At 38.0% G+C, this 23,085-nt stretch overlaps 1 protein-coding gene across 11 annotated transcripts in view; it reads right to left on the minus strand.

Annotated features, from left to right (window-relative positions):
• Positions 1-23,085, minus strand: part of ablim2 (actin binding LIM protein family, member 2) — a 127,458-nt gene that overhangs the window by 33,138 nt on the left and 71,235 nt on the right. For all 11 annotated transcript variants that reach the window (XM_084711577.1, XM_084711575.1, XM_084711574.1 and 8 more), the window contains exons 3-7: positions 22,162-22,345; positions 15,029-15,141; positions 14,627-14,753; positions 13,777-13,870; positions 1,584-1,671 (exon numbers count right to left, since the gene is read on the minus strand). In XM_084711577.1, the coding sequence (XP_084567703.1) occupies positions 1,584-1,671; positions 13,777-13,870; positions 14,627-14,753; positions 15,029-15,141; positions 22,162-22,345 (606 nt within the window). The remainder of the gene's footprint in view (positions 1-1,583; positions 1,672-13,776; positions 13,871-14,626; positions 14,754-15,028; positions 15,142-22,161; positions 22,346-23,085) is intronic.

Genomic DNA, 23,085 nt, shown 5'->3' on the forward strand with positions numbered 1-23,085 from the left:
TATATTAGCTTACCTGTCTTTTTCAACCTTATACAATTAGTTAGCTTTGTATGACTGTTTTTTCTGCTTCCAAAAATAAATAAATAAATAAATACACATTTATTGCAATTATTTAGTACATTATAGACATATTTAAGTGACTATATTCTTCTTTGTAGGGTACTTGTTGGTAGTGTGTGTTTAATACTCCATATCGTTTTGCTCAGCTTTATACAGGTAAAGTAAATAAACAATAAGTAAATAAATAAACAAACATTTATTTACAACATTGTAAACATATTTAACTTAGCCTACTTCATTGATCTTTGTACTTGTTGGTAGTGTGTGTTTAACATTCCATTGCACAGCCTGCTGTATATTAGCTTATTCTGTTTTTCTCAACTTTATACAATTAATGTTAGCTAGTCTTGTATGACTACATTAGCTTCTATGTTCAGCTTTTTCAGCTCTATACAATTAGCTAGCTTTGTACAACTGTTTTTTTCTGCTGCTGCTGCTGCAAAAAATACATATTTAGCTTATTTAGTTCATTTATTTAGTAAATTATTTACTTCTTTGTAGGCTACTTGTTGGTAGTGTGTGTTTAATACTCGCTTGCATAGCCTGCTGTATATTTGGTTGCTCAGTTTTTCTCAATTTTATACAATTCATGTTAGATGACTGTATTAGCTCATATGTTCTGTCTTTCTTAGCTTTGTATTATTAGCTAGCTTTGAACAACTGAATTTTTTCTAGTGCTGCAAAAAATATACACATTCAGTACATTTATTTAGTAGACTGTGGACATATTTAACATTCTAAATTCTTCTTTGTAGGCTACTTGTTGGAATTGTTTGTTTAATATTCCTTTACTCAGCTTGCTGTCTATTAGCTTTTATGTTCTGTTTTTCTCAGCTTTATACAATTAGCTAGCTTTGTACAACTATTTGTTTTTTGAAAACAATGAAGCAATATGGATGAGACTGCAGACATCTGTACAAGATAAAGCAGGGAAAATCCAATATAATTTTCTTCTTTTTTTCTAAATGAGATTATCAAGACTCCAAACTACTTGCATGACTCATTTTTTCATCTGTTGCGCTGACATTTTTCATGGTTATGGTTTCAGAAGTCTATTTCTACAGCTAAATCAATTCAGCCTGAAGTGACGAGCAGCAGTTCAATAAGAGTTGAAGCAAAACGTGCTCCCCAGGCAATAAAGCACCAGCTGCTACTTTACTGTCAGCAGCAGTAAATAACATCTCTGTGACGGTGGCGGTGTGACTCAGGCACAAGTGTGCATGATTCATCCACCAAGCTGCTAACCCAGTTCATTAGATCCACAATGCATTTGGGTTTCTGCTGATATACTGTACAATATAGACTGAGCACAGAGTTTAGAAACACAGGGTGAAGGAAAAGGGAACAGAGTGAAAAAATGTCACCACTAGATTTTTAGCTCCAGTACGTCCTATTGTCTATAAATAGACAGTGTTTAGGATTGAACTGTTGTCAGGCATGAGCTACAGCATCCTGATGCTGCACTAAAAGATCTTGAAGACAGTGATGAGTGATTGATGTGTCTCAAGTCCCAAAAGGTTTACCTTGCAGGTACATTTCTTCTCCCTCTGCAAACATCTGCTCACAGCGGGCACAGCGGGCACATGTGGGGTGGTAGTGCTTCTCTCCAGCCTGTTGAGCATTAAACAAGAACGGGTTAGGATATTACACACTTGGTTTTGGTCTGTTTGGGGGAATTTTTAAAGGGGAAACCAAGCAACTTAGTACTGTACTTTGATAAAGTTGTGGTATTTGAAAGAGATATGTTTAAAACTGCTCAAAATAAAAGCAGCAGAGACTACAAATCCTGATGTTTAGCTGCTGTGCTCCAACAACTGCATCCTGCAATTTCCATAATGCAACTTGATAGCAACTTTTCATTAGGCATTCCCTGTCAGGCAAATGCCAGTTTTTGAATGCACACACTATTAGTATGAACACTTATAAAAGAGTCCAAACTCAGATAACCCTGATAACATTACCTGTCAGTGCCGACAAAGCTCCACCAGAGTCACAGAGGACAGTACTTAATAAAATAGAGCAGTATTCCCCATGGCACAATTTCTTTCATATGAAAACTCAATGCAGAGTCCCCTTTTAAACTGAAAAGAAACAATAAAAACAAACCCAACACAGACAAAATTAAAATAAGAAATAAAAATGTCTCCTGATGTTATGGCTCATTGCTCAGCTCATAACGATATTGAAAAAATGGCATTACTGTGCCTTCCACCTACATTTCCAACCATAAAATGATGCAAAGACATTAGCAGTGTTTGTGTGTTCACAAGCAGAAGTTTATTCTCTGTATGTGTGTGCAGGAAAACTTCATTACAAAGTTCAAAGTTATCTTACTTTATTAAAATGCTGAGGCAGCTTGAACAACCAGTCCTGCTAGTGTTGCTGAACTAAATGTATTCAGAGTCCAATTAGCTTCATTTGATTAAAGTGCCACCAGCCACAAATGACTACAAAGAAAAGGTTGTGTTTTATCATTTAGCCACAAGGTGGAGCACTTGTGTTGCGTTAGGAGCACTGCAGTTGCATCCACCGCTAGAGAGGTGCAAGAGTAATATGGGTATGAAAGCAAACCAGTCAATTTTAATGTTTTTAAAGACTTAGATACTCTAGACTGATCAATACAGATCAATACCAAAAATCCAAGGTGTGTATACTTAGCAACAGTTCTACAGGACAGCTTTCATCACTCAAATCAAACTGTCCAAAATTGTTGAAAACCTTCCCAATAAACCTAAACAATGGTTTGGCACTGTCTGACATTTATCACAACCTGTTTGTTTAGCTTGGAGTAGCTATTATGTGGCTTGACATTTAGAAGCTAATGGAGGTTATATGTCCTCTCCAGAGCCAGAATAAGAACCCACAAGGCAAAGTGAGGGCAGGGGGTCGTCATTATGAGGATGGATGTGTCTGTGATATTGCTTTGAAGTAACAGTCTGGATTGTTTCTGGGCTTGTGACACCACAGGGCCACTGGGATACAGAAGTCCTCAGGGATCCTTGTAATCAAACACTGACCTTGGACCCAAGCTGGTCCGGGTCCAAAGTGCTGCTGCCAGTATAGGTGTTCTCTCTCTACAGTTGCAAACTGTTTGGGTCTGATTATCCTTGGGTCTATTCAGATTCGGTATGACTGTCCTTGGGTCCATTTAAGCTTGGGTCCAAAATCCTGGACCCATGAAGTCCTCTACACCTGGGACCAAACATCAGCAAAATTATGCAGTTTTAGGGTCTGTTTAAGGGTGAGTTTACATCAGCTTTGACTTGTTTGGGTTGGTGTGAATACCTCACTTGAACTGCGGGGTAAACAACTGCTCTCTGGTCCATCTTGCAGGGGTTGTCCTAGGCCACTGTCAAGTCAACTCTGGAGTGGTTCTTTTCAAGTGTGAGCACCATTCGAACCCATCACAAAAGCATACCATTGTATGGTTCATCTCACTGGTCAAAAACCATTTTCTCTTCCTGTTTTGGTGACTGAACTAATAACGTGCTTGCTACCAAAATGTGGACTGAGAGCTGCTTCTTGCCACTCATTCCTGGCAATCCCCAGAAATGATCTGGGGATGCCCTTGGTGGTTCTGACCCACAGCAAGATAACCACTGCTCTAATCTGTTGGCATGCACTCTAGATCAACACCAGCAAGAACAGGACCTGGCGGTGCTCCATGATGTCCAGTATCCTAGTACAAATTGAGCAGTTGCTTGTCTTTTTACCCACTGAGTGTACGACCAATAATCAAACATTTCCACCACATTATTCTTACAACGTCTGGACTGTTAGAGTTTTGCCAATCAGGTCAAATGGAAAATTGAACCAACATCCTTGCTTCAGTTCAGGAGTCGGACCTTTAAGTGTGAAGTTTCCCAAATAGCATCTCAGAAGTACTTGTTTGCAGGTGATCTGATCTATCTTTGACTATATTTTCCAAACTGTTTCTGCTAGCAACTAGAAAATCTTTTGTTCCAAAACCACCTCTTTCTTAACGTCATTCCATCTGTTGGGTAATCCAAATACCATTCCACTTGCTTAGTGGTAATTTACTCAATACTACCTCCTTATTCTGTCTTGTGTTGTGACAACAAAAACCATCACTGAAATCAAGTAGAATTATCTCACTCTGCTGGCAGATTTTCTTGTTTAAAGCACGTATGATTTATGGACTCAATAATAAACTAAATGGAACAAGATGGATAATTTTTGCAATGAAGTCGTTCTTTTTCTCTCTTTGCAAAACAGTTGTCTGATGTTCGCTGATGGCCTCCCAAAGGCATCCCATCCTGCTTCAACAGCGGCCTGATTACGCACAGTCCCTCTGAGGTGCCTCCACTTTGCTGCGTCATTTCAATATGGAATAAGACCAGAAAGCAAGACGTCAACACCCTATTTCTTGGATAACACCCTGCTTAATGCTTATCTGGACCAAATGGAGAGCAGATGGAGAGAGCAAGCAACCCAAAGCACGAAGAGCTGAACATAAATAAGCAAAGATACTGCAAGTCTAGGTATTACTGGGAGAAAAAGTAAGGCCAGGTGCTTGAAAACTGGCTGAATGTTGTGGATGCCATGCCAAAAACCCATATTTGAACTGAACTGAAACAGATAGACAGGGACCTAGAGAAAAGAGGAAGTTGACTTAGGAACACTGAGGCCAAGAGATAAAGGCCGGAGCTGGATTGAAATTCAAACATGGAAAGTATGAGAGGGCCGGAAAGAAGATAGCACTGCAATCAAATCCTTCCTTTGTCAGAATCCAAGGCTGCATGAAGAGGAAAATTATCATATTCAATGTCCTGCAGGACTGATAAGTCAAGAAAGAGGAGGGGTTGAGGATGGTTTGTAAGGGGGATAAACTTGACAGCTGACGACTGGATGTTTTCCTTGAATGTGGCTGTAGCCGGTCAGCCAGGGTTGAGGTTTGTGGCAGAGACTCCTGCAGAGTTTAAGGTTTTTGAAACAGCCGTGGTTAAGAGCTGAGAGAAATCATGGCAGCCAAGTAGTGAAAGAGGTGGTGAGGTTGCAAAGAGCTGTCCATCTTTTCTACTTCTTTATTTACCCAATTACATAAAGACCATCTGCTTTCTTGACATTATCCTCTGTAATGCCCCATCCATTTCCTCATTTCACAACTGCAGGAACCAGTCAGGCGAGGGAGGTGATCCATTTAGAAGATTGGAACAGATTTTGGTGAGCTGGGCATGGCTACAGCACAAACACACAAAGAAAATCAGTGATGCATTTTGTGGTATTGGTCCATCTTTCATTAAGTCAAGTGTTCCAATATCAAACTCTAATAATTTAAAATACATTTGAGTTTTTCTACTGGCTGCATTACTGACTAACAAAGCACAAAAAAATCACTACATTTCCTGTTAAGCCTGGATTATACTCCCAAACATACGCTTACAAGGACAGACAGCCTGGAACTCCACAGAGTAGTCCTGTTCATCAATCTTACACACCAGATGGTTTGTTACACAGAACAATCTGGGAAGTTGTCCTTAGAAACTATTTGAAAAAGGGCAGGTGCTTTCACAAAAACACCAGTGAGGTGATTGGATAAATCATTTGTCTACCATGTCTAACCTGGGCTAACTTCAGCCCATCAGATCAATGCTTCCACTGATGCTTCTCACTGTTGTCACACTTAAAACCATGCCTGTAGCTGAAATTTACATCACAAGGACCCTTGTGGACCCTCACAAACCCTTGCACACTGAAGGACATAGAAAGTATAATACAGACTATTTGCATACTCATAATCAAGGCCTCGGTAACCTAGGTCATACTTTTGGTCATCCAAAAGACAATGGTATACCTATTCCGAATGGTCACACTCAAAGGTGGGAATGCAATACACTTAAGTGTCCTCTTGAAACAGCAACATTATTGTCAGATTGTCTGCTTTGAAAAGTTAACCTTCTTTCCAGTTCTAAAGTAACAGCGATGGACGATGTCCCAAACCTTTCATTATTATTGGGTTCTTATCTTATTCTCGAGAGGATAATAATTATCTCCGCCAAGGAGGTCATGTTTTTGGTGCTGTTTGGTTGTCTGTGTGTCCGCAGGATTATGCAAAATCTACTGGCCCAATTTTCATGGGACTTAATGAAATGGTGCACTGTGGGCCAAGGAAGAACCCATAGAATTCTGGAGCAGATGCAAATCAAAGGGGGATATCCTAATTATTTTTCACTTTCATTAACTCTGCAAGATAGTGCCCTTCTTGTTAGCACTTGGGTTTATTCTAGCAGTTTTAGCCATCTGCTCTGCTGATTATGATAACACTGTGCTCACCAAATTAAATTCTGAGTTCGTATAATGTGTAAAGATCACGTGGTTGTAAACAAACGTCCAGGTTAGTCAAACATAACTGGAAGAGAACACAAAGATAAAAGCTAAAATTACCCAAGCATTGTTAACACCCATCGCAGAGTACTTGCTTCAACTTTTGCCTGCCATTCATAGATGTCTGTGCAATGAAGGATGCTGTCTGAGTACCGTTCTAGTTTCCAGTGTATTCTTTTGTGTTAAACTGAAATCCATAATCTACAGTCTTTGCTATGTTTAGATTTCCTGGCGGTCACTGCTTTTGGTGAGTAAACCGCAAACTCATACTGCCAATACTGCTCAGAGGGCCTAACAGCAGTTCCAAGGAAAGAGAAATCATAGCATTCAAACTCACACCCTATTGGACTGACAGGTGGTTTGTAGAGAGAGCTATACATAAACACAACAGCAGTGAGCCGCTGAGCAACACAGATAAACATAAAAACAATCATTTCATTTCGACTTCCTTCACCGCTGTCGGCTCCAGTTATTGACTCGATACGTCGCCGCAAAGCAGACTCTTTGATCTAGACCAAATGCCATGACATTTTAAATGTCCAGTCTCTCCGTTACTGTTTCAAAGTGCAGCGCAGCACAGGTGGAGTGGCTGCCAATGGCTTCTATACTAATACACTGAGATATCTCTGTGTGCTGGCATTTGCTATAAAAATAACTGAGGACACCAAAGAGGTGGACCTTTATTTATTAAGCATGGCAGAATCTCTAGAGGAATTACTCTATAGAAAGTATGACTTAATGTTTTTATTAGTTTGCATGTAATATGATTCTTAATATAATACAATTTTAACTCACCCCTGGCTGAAATCTTCCTTAGCTTTTTTCAAGGGATGAGATCATGAAAATAGAGTGGAAGTAAGGAAAAACTTCCCTTGCCTTAAGCAACATAAGGTCACTCCACCACTCCTTACTTTACAGATACAGATGCTTTTAGTTCTGCATGACTGACCTTGGTTCAACACACTTTAGGGCCAAACAATCAAGTATAAACTCATAGAAATAAAAGTGCTAAATAAAAACCCCTCAAAACTTCAAAGCAACTTACTGCAATAGATTTTTGAGTTTTGATCTTAATTTAAATTCTTGCTGACCAATAATCTTTTGTTGAAATAATTTGCCTTTCTTCTTTAAATAAACTTGATTCTTTGAGTTTGAGAAACTAAAACTAATGATGATTCATTTTTACTTCACTTTCAATGAGCTTACGTAATCATTTTTGAAAGACATTATTTTGGTTCTAAAAATCAGAGTTTATCTAAAGAAAAAAGTAAATAATCTCAACAAAAGATAAATAGTTGGTAAAACCTTTACAAAACTTAAGAGTTCAAATTGGGCTTAAAACCAAAAATTATTGAAGTTGCCTTAAAAATTTAAGTTTTCTCACCCTATTCATTTTTACATTGTAAAGGTTTTACCTAAAAGCTTCATGTCTTCCAAGGAGTCTACAAAGAACTATATTGTATTCTACAGATAAAACATGTTTTCTAAATTACAGTTACCATTGTCTAAACCTGTTTCCCAAACTTTTTTTTATGGGGACTCACTTTTTAGATGCGACAAACCATTGTGACATTGTGTCCTAACAATAAATTTCAGGAAGAGTTAATTTGTGCATTGATATTACATTCTTGACCATTTTTACTGCTATTTCTGCATCGCCTTGTATTATCTTGACACATTTTATTGAAATCATACATATTTAAAATACTTCATAAATTAGAAATAAAGTTATTTAGGCTAAGTTAACAGGGCATCGCATTATTTTTAATTATTTTTAAATTTGTGGAATTTCTTCCATAGTCTTTTATTTATTTGATGACCCAAATAAAATCTTCTGTGACCCACCTGTAGGTCTTTGGGAATGTCTGGTCTAAGTCCATGCTTTCAATAATCCTTCAGGAACTAATGGAGCTCCTTAAAATGAATATTTGATGAATGTTTTCTTCAAAAAAGGCCTCTTCAGAAGCAAATGTTAATGGACAGAACCCTTATTTCTAAGAGTGCACACCTGACAAACACAGTACTGTAGGATATGGATGTGGATGATGTCATTTACACACAACCACACACACACACACACACACACACACACACACACACACACACACACACTCTGAGAGAACCGTGCTCTCATCTCAGGTCTTATGTTCCCACTGCTCTCCAGACACTGGAACCTGAGAGGTGTTTATGAGAGCAGAGAATGCGAGAGAGCATCATGTGATGAAAGAAAAGAGAGAAAGTGACAGAGAGGGATTGTTGTTTGGCCCCATAATGCGGCTCTGTTGTTCTGAGGTCACGGCAGGAGCTTCCAAGACCCCCTGTCTGAAAGCTTTCTTCCTCTCCTCCTCCTCCTCTGATCCCTCTCTCTGCCCAAGGAGAGTATCCCGTGTCCCATCCCTCCATCGCTGCAGAACAACGGACTGCTTCACTGACACCACATTCCTCTGCATTCATTTCTACCTGACTCTGCCTCATCCAATCCTGTCATATTCTTCTGTCTTTTCGCATTTCATTCTCTTTTTTAAAATTTTATAGTATTGTAAAGTTCTGTCAGATTTAAGACTCAGGATTTATTATTATTATATGTATTCATTTAGTTTTCTTGTTTAGTTTATCGTATTACTTTTCTTTTTAGATAATTATTTCTATTATATTGACTATTTCACTTTTTACTGTGCATTTATTATATGTGTTACAATAAGACAATGTTTTTAAATAAATTGATTAACTCTTGAATATTGTAAACATGCTCCACTCTCTGTAATGCTTTTATATGAAGAAAAAAAAATACAAATAAATTCCATAGAAGCCTACTTGTTAGGTCATACCTAGATTACCCTCACTGGGCAAGTCAACCAGCTAGTTGACATGTGTATCTGCTTCCTGATTGGGTTGTACAAGAAAAAAAAAGAACACAATTTTACTAAAGAATAACTTTTTCCAAATGTATTTCTTGACGTGACAGACAAGGAGATATTGAAAATGGAAAATGCATGCACACTGGTGCTGTTTTATTAGAAAACATTTCCACAATGAGTTAATGTCTATTAAATAATGAATCCAGATGAACATATTAAGCAATATATTTTTTCTTTTTATGCAGCTTTTATGTCTATTTATAGGTTGAATTCATACCCTTTGCTGCAGAACAGTCTAACTGTATTTCTTATTTATAATAGAGCCACTTATCCATGTAATTTGTTGAAAATGTTGACCCTATACAACAACTCTCACCTTATTTATAGCCTTTATCTTAAGCCCTATTTACACAGGACTAGTATTACCAGGGGACCTCATGTAATTTAGAAATGACCCCCCCACTTCTGTGTTTGGAGTGAGTTACTGGCATGAGATAAAGAACATTATCCCCTGGATATGATGGCAGGACTCTGCGTAACACCAAGGTAATATAGTTTAGACTTTGGGTTAGAGGGTTTTTGCCCACTTTCTACACATTTTTACACATTTGCAGCCAACCTACTGTGGCGTCATCACTCATTTTTTATGTCAATATAAATATATCTCTCAGAAGAGCTGTTGACTGCTCAATAACATATGAGTCACAGGCTTGGGGAGTAACGGATTACATGTAAGACTGTGACAGAATTAATGAACTGATTAATCATTGTGAGTCATTTTTTTTAATTAAAAAAGCCTAAACTCTCCGATTTCAGCTTCTTCAATGTGAATACTTTCTGGTTTCTTTACTCCTCTTTAAGAGTAAACTGAATATTTTTGAGTGATGGATAAAACAAGACATTTGAGGACATCAACTCAAGCTTTGATCAGCATTTTTGACCATTTTCTGACATTTCATGTGATTATCTGAGAAAATAATTGACTGATTAATCAATGATGAAAATAATAACTAGTTACATTAGTTTTTTTTTTTAATTTTGATACTTGCATCAGAATACAATTTTAAAGTAATCCACCTAACCCTGGGTCAGAAATAGGATCAGACACAGACGTGAGTTTAAGAATTGCTTCTCTAATAAGATGGTAGGATTTTTCCTGTCATTGAAACTTAAGACAGGAGAAGCAGTTAGGAATGTTTTCTGTAATGAGTCTCCAGGCCTGGAGATTCACAGCAGTATAGGATGGCTGCAGCTCTGTTCTTGCAGAAAGACCAGTAGCAGAGTGTGTAAAGCCAGAGGTAACAACACTGCAAAGGTCAAGCTAATTAAAAATAACCTCTACCAGCCACATCAGCTACTGATATCATGACCCTCATCACAGTTTAACAGAGCTTATTCCAAATAGATTTCTTGCAGGCACCAAGGATGTGTTACAGTATTCAGCATGACTGCATAAAAAAAGTAAGCATGCACTTGATCATTTCAGGCGCTGTATAACATCCCAGTCACAGCTTAGAACAAAATAGACTGGGTTGCACCAACAACGACAAATTTAATCTAAGATTAGTTCATAAAATTCCAGAAGCCCACATTTTCTATTTATAAATACTGTGCTAAGCAGTGCTAATAGAGAGATAAATAACACTTTTCACATTAACTCAACACATGCATCCTGGAATATAAAATAGGAAAGCAATGCATCATGGGAAATGAGGGCCATCTTAGCACTAGCACTAACAAACCACAATCCTACAGTGCCCCACAGTGGTTGGAGGATGTCATTATGCAAGTTACATTACACAAACTAAACAAACTTTCCAGATGTGACAACTCTGACACAGAACTTTTCAACACTAACCTGAAGGTCAGTGTCAGCCTCATGTAATCTTACACATACTACTACTACCTATAATAATAATAATAATAATAATAATAATAATAATTTTTCTTAAAACCAAATATTGAAATTGGGTCCAAAAATTCCTGGAAATTCCAAAACAAATTTGTGTAAATTCACTGGTAAAAACTGAAATAATCTCACCCCAATCGCAGACTTTTGGCCCCATTTCATAGTCCGATGGTTCAAACTGGATGCAGCTGCCAGCATGACTTTTTGACTCTAGTTTTTGCTTTCCAACATGACTTGTTAAACGATACATTTACACTGAAGCTCTCTCTTTTTCTTCGTCTATATATATACTGTTAGCACAAACTGAATCAGGTCAAACACAAGCACACACGCATACAGAACAATGACTCAAACGTGACTTAATGCCAGTGACAACCTGGGGATGACGACTCGCATCGAATTACAATATGATAGGAGAACAGAGTGTGTCATCTGTCCTGTAGCTGTAGGTATTTTCTAGAACAGGAGGCGGTGTGGCTTTGTTTTATGGCACACAGAGACAGACTGGTACCTGAGAGTGACTGACAATGAACGGATGACCTGCCTAAGGGGGAGTGGGGAGGACAGGGAACAAGGAGAGTCGATTCGATTTGTGTGTGTGTGTGTGTGTGTGTGTGTGTGTGTGTGTGTGTGTGTGTGTGTGTGTGTGTAGCGACGAGGTCAAAGCCATTATCCCAGAAAGAGAGATTGTGCTGAATAGCCAAGCAGGCCAAACCAGAGAGCAGCTCCTGGTTGGCTGGTTATTCCCTGTGGACCCACACGCAGCAGGCTACTGAGGGAATGATGCATAATCTCAGCAGAGCTCACCCTGTTAGCCTCGCAAGGCTGCCCTGTGCACTGCTCCTTTTCAGACCGGGAAATTTTGTTACTGATGGCGTCAAAGCTGAAAAGCTCTGAAGGTCCCAGATCTATACAGTACATACAGAGGTAGCTATTCTGGTAACATTTCTCTTGTATCTGCAGTCACAGCGTATATGTATGTATGATGAAATTTTAATGATGCTTTGGGGAAATGGGGTCAACACTGCAGTGTTTTCAGTGGAAATATCAGAATAACAAGTAAAAGGAATATAAAATAGCAGGATCATTGCAAAATAAAATTAAATAAATACATAAATAAATCAATAAATAATGTTTCAACTTTAAAAAAGGTTTTAAAAAAGGTTTCTGGGCTCCCTTAAAATTGTTCTTAAAGTTGAGTGAATTTGAAAAGACAAGTTGAGATAATTTGTAACAATTCAAACTAAATAAACTTGTAATCATCAAATAAAGTTAATTGATTCACTTGTAAAACATATTCAGTAAGCTTAAGATTTAAGCTGATCATTTCAGGCCCTGTGTAACATCCCTACAGTGACTTAGAACAAACAGACTGGGTTGCACCAACAAACTTTAATTTAATCTAAGATTAGCAGATTGAAGATTGAAGAGTTTAGCAAAACCATGTACAATTAGAAACTAAACTCTGTTTAGTAAAGCCAAATTTATTGAGGTAAACTGAAATTAAATCAAGTTATAAAGTTAAAATGCTACATTATATGCTTGCTAGCTAAAAAGCTAACAAAATGTTAAATTGTATGCTGAGTAGCTAAAAAGTTAACAAAACATTATATTATATGCTAGTTACCAGAAAGTTAACAAGGCTTTACACTGTATGCTAGCTAGCTAAAAAGTTTGCTAGCCCACACATGATAGCTTTAATAAATTTGTTTTTAATTCAGTTGAACTTGAAAAAAACATCTTCATTAAGTTTAAGATATTAAGTTGACCCAACAACCTTTCAGTTACACTCATCATTTTAATTTAGAAGACGTCAAGTTATAAGAATTCATGTTTATAAGTTCTGAAGTTCTCTGAAAATAAATACCAGAAATTTTAAGTTTCATTAACTTGAATAAATAAAGGTTAAAGATTAGCTGATTCTACTGAAATCCTGTGTGATTTTTTACAGTGTTTTGTTAAAATACTTACAGTAGAAGACATAAAGGACAACATGACAAGCAATGCTATTCAAACGTATGCTATTTAATAATTTAATGTTGCACATCTGTAAGATTGGGATCCTCATAACAGACATATATCACTTTTAGTATATAGTATTGGTAAAGCTCCAAAATTGCTGAATCCTACACTTCCCACAATGCAACTCAGTGTATTTTCAGTGTGCCCAGTTTGTAACACAGGCTATCTGTTATAAATGATAAATTTGTAGTTGCAGCTTCTCTGCTCATGTTGTTATTCGCACAAGCTCGTACCTTTAAACTTTTATCAAAGAACCAAATTTTCCAACTCAAAAGGAAGTTTCATTTTATCCAGGCCTCCAAGCTTACACCACTGTGTGTGCAGAAACCTTTACCTCCAGAACACAGTCAAATATATTATCTTAGGCTTCACAAAGCTCCTGCAGAGCCGCAAAAGACATTTTACAACTGCTTATCAAAAATGAAAAGTACTTCTAAAGGATTAGGCTATGAAGGCTGCATTCATTTTAATGTATTACATATTTGCTCATTCATTCAAACATTTTTTTTTTTTTTCAAAAAAGTGACAGCTTAATGTTGGTCCCTTTGTGTTTCCTCTAAATGCGCTGTGGTGTAATGTTACCTCCAGGACTTTTCCAGTGATGTACTTCTTGCAGCTCTCACACTGGATGCCGAACATGGCGTGGTAGTCCATCTCACAATAGGGGATTCCGTCCCTGATAGGACGACATGGGACAAGTCAGCAGATCAGAGATGGCACTGAGCATCAGATACACTTCACTTCACATCACCCTGCAGACAGCTCAGAGCTCCACAAATCCTCCATCAGCCGTGTCTGAGCTGACAGCACCCAGCAGGTGCTTAGACAGGTGCAAGGTGGAGCCTCTGCTACCGACATCCAACCATGATGACAAAATTATGTTTCCATCATTTGTAAACATTTTACACCAAATATTAAACTATGGATCACAACTTCTAGCAATGCTAGAAATGCAACAATGCTTTTAGTGAGTAATGTATAACAATTAATACGTTCTGTCAAAATACTGACCAGATCTGTGCTAATAAAAATTTTGGCCAAATCACAAATCTGTGACTCTCTTCTCGCTAACATGAGCTACGTGCACCAACTGGTAATGTTACCTACACCTGACAACTGCTAACGTTAACTACACAGACCAACTGCTAACATTAATAAGGTAATCCAAAAGTACTGGGAAGTAATCAAGTTACATTACTTTAATATTGTGATACTTTGATTAGGTTACTGACCACATTCTTATCAGGTAATCAGTAACTGTATCAGAATATATGTTTAAAGTAACAACCCTGAATACTGCATACCAGGCCATGGAGCCAACCTCTATCACCACAGGGGAAATTACTTATGTAGGATTCTTTGCCATAGAGGTAATAGAATGAACAAAGTATTGTAGTTATCAAACTGTATTTGTGAAGCTAGTCTGACTTACTTGCTGATGTACTCGGCATTGAGCACCTTGTTGCAGACTTTACACTTGAAGCAGCCCAGGTGCCAGTGCTTGTCCAGTGCTACAAGAGACTGTTCATTCTTAAACTCCTTCCCACAGCCGCAGCAGTCTGCAAAGACAACAAGATGAAGAGAGATTAGCTGATGAAAATTAAAACTAACCAAAGTTGACTTTCTGGAGTGAAAGAGTTCCCTCTACAGTACTTCAGTTTCATTAAGCAAAAGGTTGAAAGGAACATTGGACATTTTGGTTTCCTGAGAGTGGAATGACTTAACACAATTTAAGAAAGTGCCAATTTAAGGAATGGAAAACAAAATGATGATAAAGACCAGTGTAACAAATCATAGTTTGCAGAGTGCAGAGAGACATAAACAAGGGACTGACTGTGGACAGCCTGTATGGGTGCAGGGCTGTTGGCAGGGAGAGGCTGGGTACACTTTTGGCAGATACACTCCTTCCCGTTAAATGTCACCCGGTCACCGGCCGGGAATGGCTGTCTGCAAACAAACAGAAAACAGATAGAAGATCAGATGAGAGCACTGACTGATACGGTTTGTGCATCCCAAAGCTTACAAATCTAGTCTAAGCCTCTGAAACAAGATTTATATCATCGTTGGACAAAACTGTTTAGGTGGCTCAGCAGCTTCTTAAGGCAGGGTGAGGGAGTTTTCATCACAGACATATGAATAAAATCCTCCCACACCAGAATGACTTGTCTCATCTGATAAAGGAAGTAAAAACAATGATATATTGATGACTAGATGTGGTCAGGGAGGGGCACTCTTTTTATCATAAAGAAAGAACATTTAGTCAACATTTACAGTAAAAGGAACTGTTTTATTTTAATTTTTGTACTTAAAAAAATCATTTAATGTACCATTTCTGTATTTAGTAGTGTTCTATTTTGTTTTGCTCAGACAGATTTAGAGATAGCTGATTTAGTTTATTAGAATAAGCCTCAAATCATTACACTTATGATAGTAATGCCTAATATAAAAATGTCTATAATTCATTGTAAACATAATTGCAGCAATGTATAATTATAATTGTGAGCACTATTACATATTCCTAATGCTTTATTGAAAAATTCATAACACATTATAACACAATATTGTAGTGTTGTACAATAGTAAAAGCAGAGTGCAAATTCTGAGATGGTTCTTGGTAGTAAATAACAGTGTCATCTGCATAGAATTTGATATCTGTATGTCGTCAAACATCCAAGCTAAACCTCTCACTAAAATATTCAATCATTCCTTCAAGCTTTTTTCTGTTGAGCCAATGTAATATGAGACTGGAAGGACAGAGAAGTCATAAATAATTAATATCCAAGATATTAGTACACAAATACCGACTGAGGAGGTCTGATTTCTTATTGAAATTTGTTACCATGGTACTTTAATTTTTTCCTCAAGCATTTGGAAACACTTTCAGTTCATTTAAACTGTGTTGTACAACATTTAAAGCAGCCTGCAAATTACAGGAAGCGTCAGATATGGTTATTAGTAATAAATAACGATGTCATCTGCATAGAAGTTGATATTTGTATGGGGTTGAATATCCAAACTAAACCACTCACTAAAAATGGTAAAAAGAACTGTACCTTGGGGTACAACCTCAGTCACATTTACAGTTACATTTACAGACCAAGATTTAAGCTCGCTTCAGTCTGCACACATTTTGTTCTGCCAAATAAATAGTGTGCGTCCAACTTTGTGTTAACAATCTTTGCTTGGCTCTTTCCTGTATCAACATGACAATGCTTCCATGCACCATCAGCTCCATAAAGAAATAGTTTTCCCCAGTTTGGCGTTGAAGAACTTGGCTGGCCTACACAGAGCTCCAACCCCAACTCAGACTCATCCAACTTCTTTGAAATGAACTGCAAGACAAATCTTACAGAGGCTGTTAATCCAGCAGATTAATGCATAGATGCCAGACCGCAAAAATAGGGAAGATTTCAAAACCAATAAATCTGAGTTTTACAGACTTTGTTTCCTGCATTCTATTGACTTTTAAAGAATGAAAATAACGAATAAGCATGTTGCACGTTTTACTTTAAATTAACAGAATAAAATACAAAATAATTCGCCCCTCTGACATGATTTTGCATAAATCTCTGGCATAAAGTAATATTCATCAGTTTTCTTTCATTCAATTTCAATTTTTTGCCCTGTCTCTAAAAGAAAACGGATTTTTAGAGTCACTGTGCACTATCAGAGACAAGTTGTGACAATAAAAAAGGGAAAATGTATGAAAATTTGACAAAAATTGGAATAACTACAGCAAAATTATGATACTAGGAGGAAATAGGAGGAGGACAATGAAAAATGTTAGTCTCCTGGGAAAACTGGGAGGGTTGGCAAGTGTGGATTAATGTCCATGGTTTTGGATCAAGGTGCTGAGGTGAAGTAATGGATATGGCTGTAATGTTCAGGCGTGACCAAGTTGCCATTAACACATCAATTAAAAGTTAGGATACTGAGAGCTCATCTTTTTATGAGACAGATTTATCCACTTTTCTTTACAGTTTTCAGGGAGGCAGCATCTGGGAGGGAACTGAAGAAGTGTCGCTTAAAGCAAGTTGACAGTAGCTTCAACATTCAGACATGGAAGCTGCTGCAAGGAAATGATCAAATGAAGCCATTGATTCATGGTATTTTCATTCACCACCCAGAGACAAATGCCATTATACTGTTAAAGAGAGACATTACAAACACAATGAAACAACGTTAATGTCTCCTGGCTGTCTGTGCGTGTTGCTCCAGAAACAGCTGCTGTCACTGAGTCAAGTACTGAAGGAATGATGATTCTTTGGCAGAGCGGGGCTCTGACTGACTGCCACGTGCTGCTTCCTACAGCTTGGAAATGTGATATTAGAGCTGCCGTCACACTGTCACAGCCAGCTACTGAGAGATAAATACATCCAGGCAGACTGGGAGAGGCTGAGATTATGGGCTGGTCTTGTATAAACAGTGACTAAGTTTATTTTTTAAGGATGATATGTTGAGCCTTAAAACTTAACAGTACATAGTTTGGCCTGTCCCAAAACGTGGTGTTGACCTTGTCCAGCCCTGTTTAACTATCCATTTTCATTATGTTTTGATTAACTATGTATGTCCATATGTATTTTTTTTTTTTAATAAATGAAATCAGCTAAAAACGTAAAGAAATCTAAATTGATGCCATGACATTTGGTACATTTATTGTGACCAGATGAGGAATCATACTGACTTTGATTTCCAGACTTTTTCTCCAGCACCACCATGAGGTCGACATTTGTAGTTCAGACTGAAATCCCTCAACACGTATCGAATGGATTGACATGAAATCTGAAATCATGAAATCTGCGTTCATGACCAAAAACCTGTAAATCAATCTCATACCCTCAGCTTGACTTGTTTTTAGTGCTAACTATCAAATGTTAGCATGCTAAGATGCCACACTAAGATTGTGAACATTGTAAACAGGGACTCCCTAAAATCTTGGTATTTTGCCCAGGGGTGGAGCCTTCTGTCCTGCATGCAGCTCACTTTGTGTCGTCTCTGGAAAAAATAGCAAAACTGTGACCTATGAAGATGTTTATTAACCTAATTTTTGCCTTAATCCCAAAATTAAACCTACACCAGATCTCACATCTGACTGTAACTGTTGGCCTGACTCTTCAAACAGAGATGATTTTTTATCCTTCTGTGATCATCAGTGTACAAAGATACACTTTAGGTCCTTGTATTGCTGCACAGCTGCAACCTCGACTAACATTAGGCTTCACTGATTTTCCAGCATAACATTATGCTGGAAAATCTAAATCTAAATCATGTGTAGTGGTAAAAACAGGGGTATGTTTTCCCTCATTGATTGATACAGTTCATTTTAAAGTAGATGAGTAAACTGTCGACCTCCTGTCCCAAAATATGATGGACTAAGATGGACTAACTAGGACTAGCTTTTTATGTAACGTTCCTTTTGACAACTATGTCAAGGAAGTTGGGCTAAACCTGTGCAGTTCTGCTGCTCCAACAGTCGTGTCAAATTTCAACTTAATGGAACGCAAAATACGCAAACTTTTACTTCATGAGGAGTGCTGCTGTCTGAGTCCAAAAACTCTAGAGATATTCACTGAGTGCACAGAGGACCACGATGTGTCACAGTGGATCAAAAAAATTAACAGAAAGGAATTTTGTTACTGAAAATCTTGAATACCTGATGAAATATCTGATTTCATATATATTTTTCAAAATATATTACACAGTACTCCATCACTTAAATGTGGCGGAAGTGATCCATGTATTCTTTTCTCTATTATCCATCTCTGGCTGTTGTCACAAACAATGTCTACTGTTACATATTGTGTAAAAATGTAATAACATTAATATCGCCATCCTAAAAAGTCCCCTCATCAGTTAATGAGGGTCACTGTTTAACGTCATCAATCCAATTAGCCATATGTCGCTGTTAACAGCAGACACGATGTCTAGAAGGGAAACTCAGATCCACGAGATCTCACGAGAGTGAACATTTTGACTGAAACCATGAAGAATCTCCCAAGAGTCTTGCAGGTTTTGGGGTCCCTTCTAGACCAAAATAGTAACAGCAGACACTGAGAGTGACGGACAGGACCTGCCACCTCGGCAATGATGGCACCGCAAGATGTAGGATCACACGAAGTGGTTGCCGGATTCATCTATACATTGTTAAATAGATGCACAAGGCTTAAAAAAGCATTTTTCATTTCAATTTGACTTCAAGTATTTAATTCAAACTGAGCTCACTGGTTGGAAGTCTTCTTTGTTTACATCCGTCTATCAGTGTTGATGAACTGTGACCTGACCTGTTATAATGGTAATAATACTGGCATGGTGTCTGTGGTGCTACAAGAGCAGATTAATACATATATTGTTGCAGTTGCAGGTGAAATGTGACGTAGCGCCTACAAATACACATGCAGACAGACAGAAACACACAAGGAAGCCCAGACAGTGGGAGTGAAAGACAGAGCTAGATCAGTCTTGATGAATTACTGATGATCAATACGGCACTGTGACCGTGGGCCACAAACACAGCTGAGTGTGAAGTCTCATCACGAGCAGCTTTTGCTATCTTCCTCTCAGCTCTATTTTTACATTCTGCACAAAAAGCCTGAGTGTTCTGCCACCACAAAAGCGATATTTGTTATAAGAGGAGGGCAGGAGTTTGATGATCACATTACAAACCTCAAATGCCACGCTGGAACATTCTGATCTCAGGTTCAGCATCGGGATCACCGAGGTATGATAGCGCAAACATACGCACACACACACACACACAGAAAACCCATCCCCAGTTCAAAAGACACTTAACACTAGCTGTGGGAATGGGCTAAGTGGCCACACTGACTGACCACGCACTTAGGATTCCTGCCTGAGAGAGGCTCCCATTACCTTTCTAGGCCTGAGACACAACACCGCTCATACACACGCACAGATTACACGGGCAGTACAAGGATACACATGACTTGAAACAGGTGAAGATGCCTGTGACTCGCAGTTACACGTGTCTTCACGCTTGCGTTTTTTCTATATTTATACATGTATGTGTATTATGGTTTTATGCACTCATAAATGACACCTACACCAGAGGAGTTTTGTTGATGATGATTTGTGTAAAAGCAACACCGCTGGTGCGATATCTGCTTCTGAGAAGAGGTTTTTAAATTTGGATTTTGAGGTTTTGGAGTCATGAGAAAGTACAAGGAGGGGTGAGGCAACCAGCTGATGAAGATGTTTACAGCAGTTCTCTTCAGTTCTGACAGTATCTGGCTGTCTCTACAGTAAGTCACTTATAATGTGGTATTTAAATATGTCCAACACATTCTGTGGCCTTCATAATGGTTAAAGACATTTTAGAGACCCATAATGACTGGAGGACACACTGTTATAAAGTGCTTTGAACAAGAGTTAGGGTTAAGAGTTCTGTTGGGGTTAGGGTTATTGTTGAATGGAAAACATTATTCTAAACATTAAACATGGATATTGAGATAGACGTGGGGATGTTTGAATTTTCTCTACAAAACAGTGAGAGTGAAAGACAGAGTCAGATTACTCTTAATGAATTATAGATGATTAATATAGCAGTCTGACATTGTGGATTTGTGGTCACATCAACTATAACGCATCGTAACACAACACAACGCCACACCTCGCAACGCAAAGTAACATAACATTACAAATGATCTTTTCTTGATCTTTTCCTAAACCTAATCAAGTTGTTTTGTTGCCTTAACCTAATAATCTAATATGTGTATTTCTGTGTGTTTCACTATAGGTAACAGTGAGAGTGAAAGACACAAGCTAAATTACTCCTAATAGTGATGATCAATACAGCACTGTGACTTTGACCACAAAAACAATATTTGTGGTCATGTCAGTTATGACATGCAACATACTGAATGCAATACAACATAGTTTCTCCCACACCATGATCTTTTCCTTACCCTAATCGAGTTTGATTACTCTTAATAAATGACTGATACTGTGACAGTGCTAACAAAATTGAAATGTTGTCATGTCAACTGTCATGTAATGTAACTTGACATAATGTAACGTAATGTGACTTGATTTGACTTTACTTGACTTGACTTGACGTAACGTACATATTACATTTCAGTCCACAAGCTTTTCCTAAACCGAACTTAGTAGTTTTTTTGGCTAAACCAAACCAAACTGCAATAGTTTCACAAGATGCTAAAGGGTGTCCTGTGTATCAGTATGAGATGTTGTGACAAATAAATTGGTATTGGAGAAAGAAAAGTTCAAACGCTGCCTACTTCCTTACCTCCACACATCTGGTCATACCTAGTATGCATCAAAATGCTGGAACGAACTTAACAGAAGATATGAGGCTTTCAATACCTTCAAATCCAGGTTAAAATCTTTATCTTCTCCACTGCCACTGAACTTTAAGCATTTAAAACCATGATCCATTTTTCATTCCCATCCTGAACAACCATATAATCTAATCTAATAACTAATATCTGTATTTCTTATTTGATGTTTTTTTTAAAGTATTATATAATTTTCTATGAATTGCCCTTGAGTATGAGCTGTGCTAGACACTTATCTTTTTAGGAGTCAATGGAGTCAAGGAGACAATACACTATTTCAAATTTGTGCTAAAAGGTTGTGTCAGGGTTGTATTGATGAGCATAGATTTTCAAGGACATGTCCCAAATCAAGTCCTAAAGTTTAGGTTTCAAGTAACACTGTGGTTTAAAGTCGGACAGCTGACAAAACAATGTCAATTCAAAGTCAGTTTAGTAACTGTTCTGGTTTCAATCATCATGTGATATTCATTGATGGTGTTTGCTTAGTAACCATGGAATTACAGATATTTAAATTTCCATTTTGGTGCACGTTAAAGACTTCTTGTCCATGTTGACTTAGGGGTTTAAGGGTGAAAGGAGACAACTGTAGCTGCAGTCAGTTCATAAGTGAATTAAATATGGTTTGGGAGCCTGTTTCCCACATCCTGGTTCTTACTTGCAGGAGGCGCAGACGAAGCAGCGGGGGTGGTAAGTCTTGCCCAGGGCGGACACCACCTCCCCCTCAATGAAGTCCTGGCAGCTGAAGCAGCGAGTCCCATACAGTCGCTGGTAGTCCAGAGTACAGATGTATTCACCCTGCCGCACGAAGAAGCCTCCCTGGGCCAGCTCACAACCACATACTGCAATACAAGAGAGACGAAGAGAGGGAGTGGGGAGGGGCAAAAGGATATAAGATAAGAAGAGAGGGAAAAGAATGGGAACAGGGAAGGGTGGGCAGAAGAAGGGAGAAAAGAAGAGTGACAGATTAGATAAAATTTATAACAGAACACATTTAAAAGCAAGAACTTTTAAGATCCTCAAGTAGGGACTACAATGTTGGTCAGTCCACCACTTTGGACCAAGCTGAAATATCCCAACAACAACAATGACCAGATGGATTCCCATGATGTGTTTTAATGACTTTGGTGATAGCCTGACTTTTCCTCTAGCGCCACCATGAGGTTGATAATTTTGGTTTGTGTGGAACATTTCAAAAACTATGGAATGGACTGATATTCAGTACAGACGATTGTCATTGTGAGGGTGATGGCATGCTAACATTAGCATTTATCTCAATGCACTAATGTAACTAAGTACAGCCTCACAGAGCTAATAGCATAGCTAATAGCTCTGCCATGCTACAAAATGCTATACTATGCTATGCTACGCTATGCTCTACTATGCTATGTTATGCTATGCTACTACACTATGCTACACTACACTACAGTACACTAATAATTGTTCAACCAGAGTTCATTTAACTTGCATTTTTAAGTTGAACCAGTTCAACATTATTTAATTTGCACATTAAGTTTTGTGTCCAAGGTGTTTACAATAAACTTTTTAGTTGAGTGAGTGTACACACACAAACACACACAAA

Source organism: Lutjanus erythropterus, chromosome 23 (assembly GCF_056507025.1).
Source record: "Lutjanus erythropterus isolate fLutEry1 chromosome 23, fLutEry1.hap2, whole genome shotgun sequence".
Classification (NCBI taxonomy): domain Eukaryota; kingdom Metazoa; phylum Chordata; class Actinopteri; order Lutjaniformes; family Lutjanidae; genus Lutjanus; species Lutjanus erythropterus.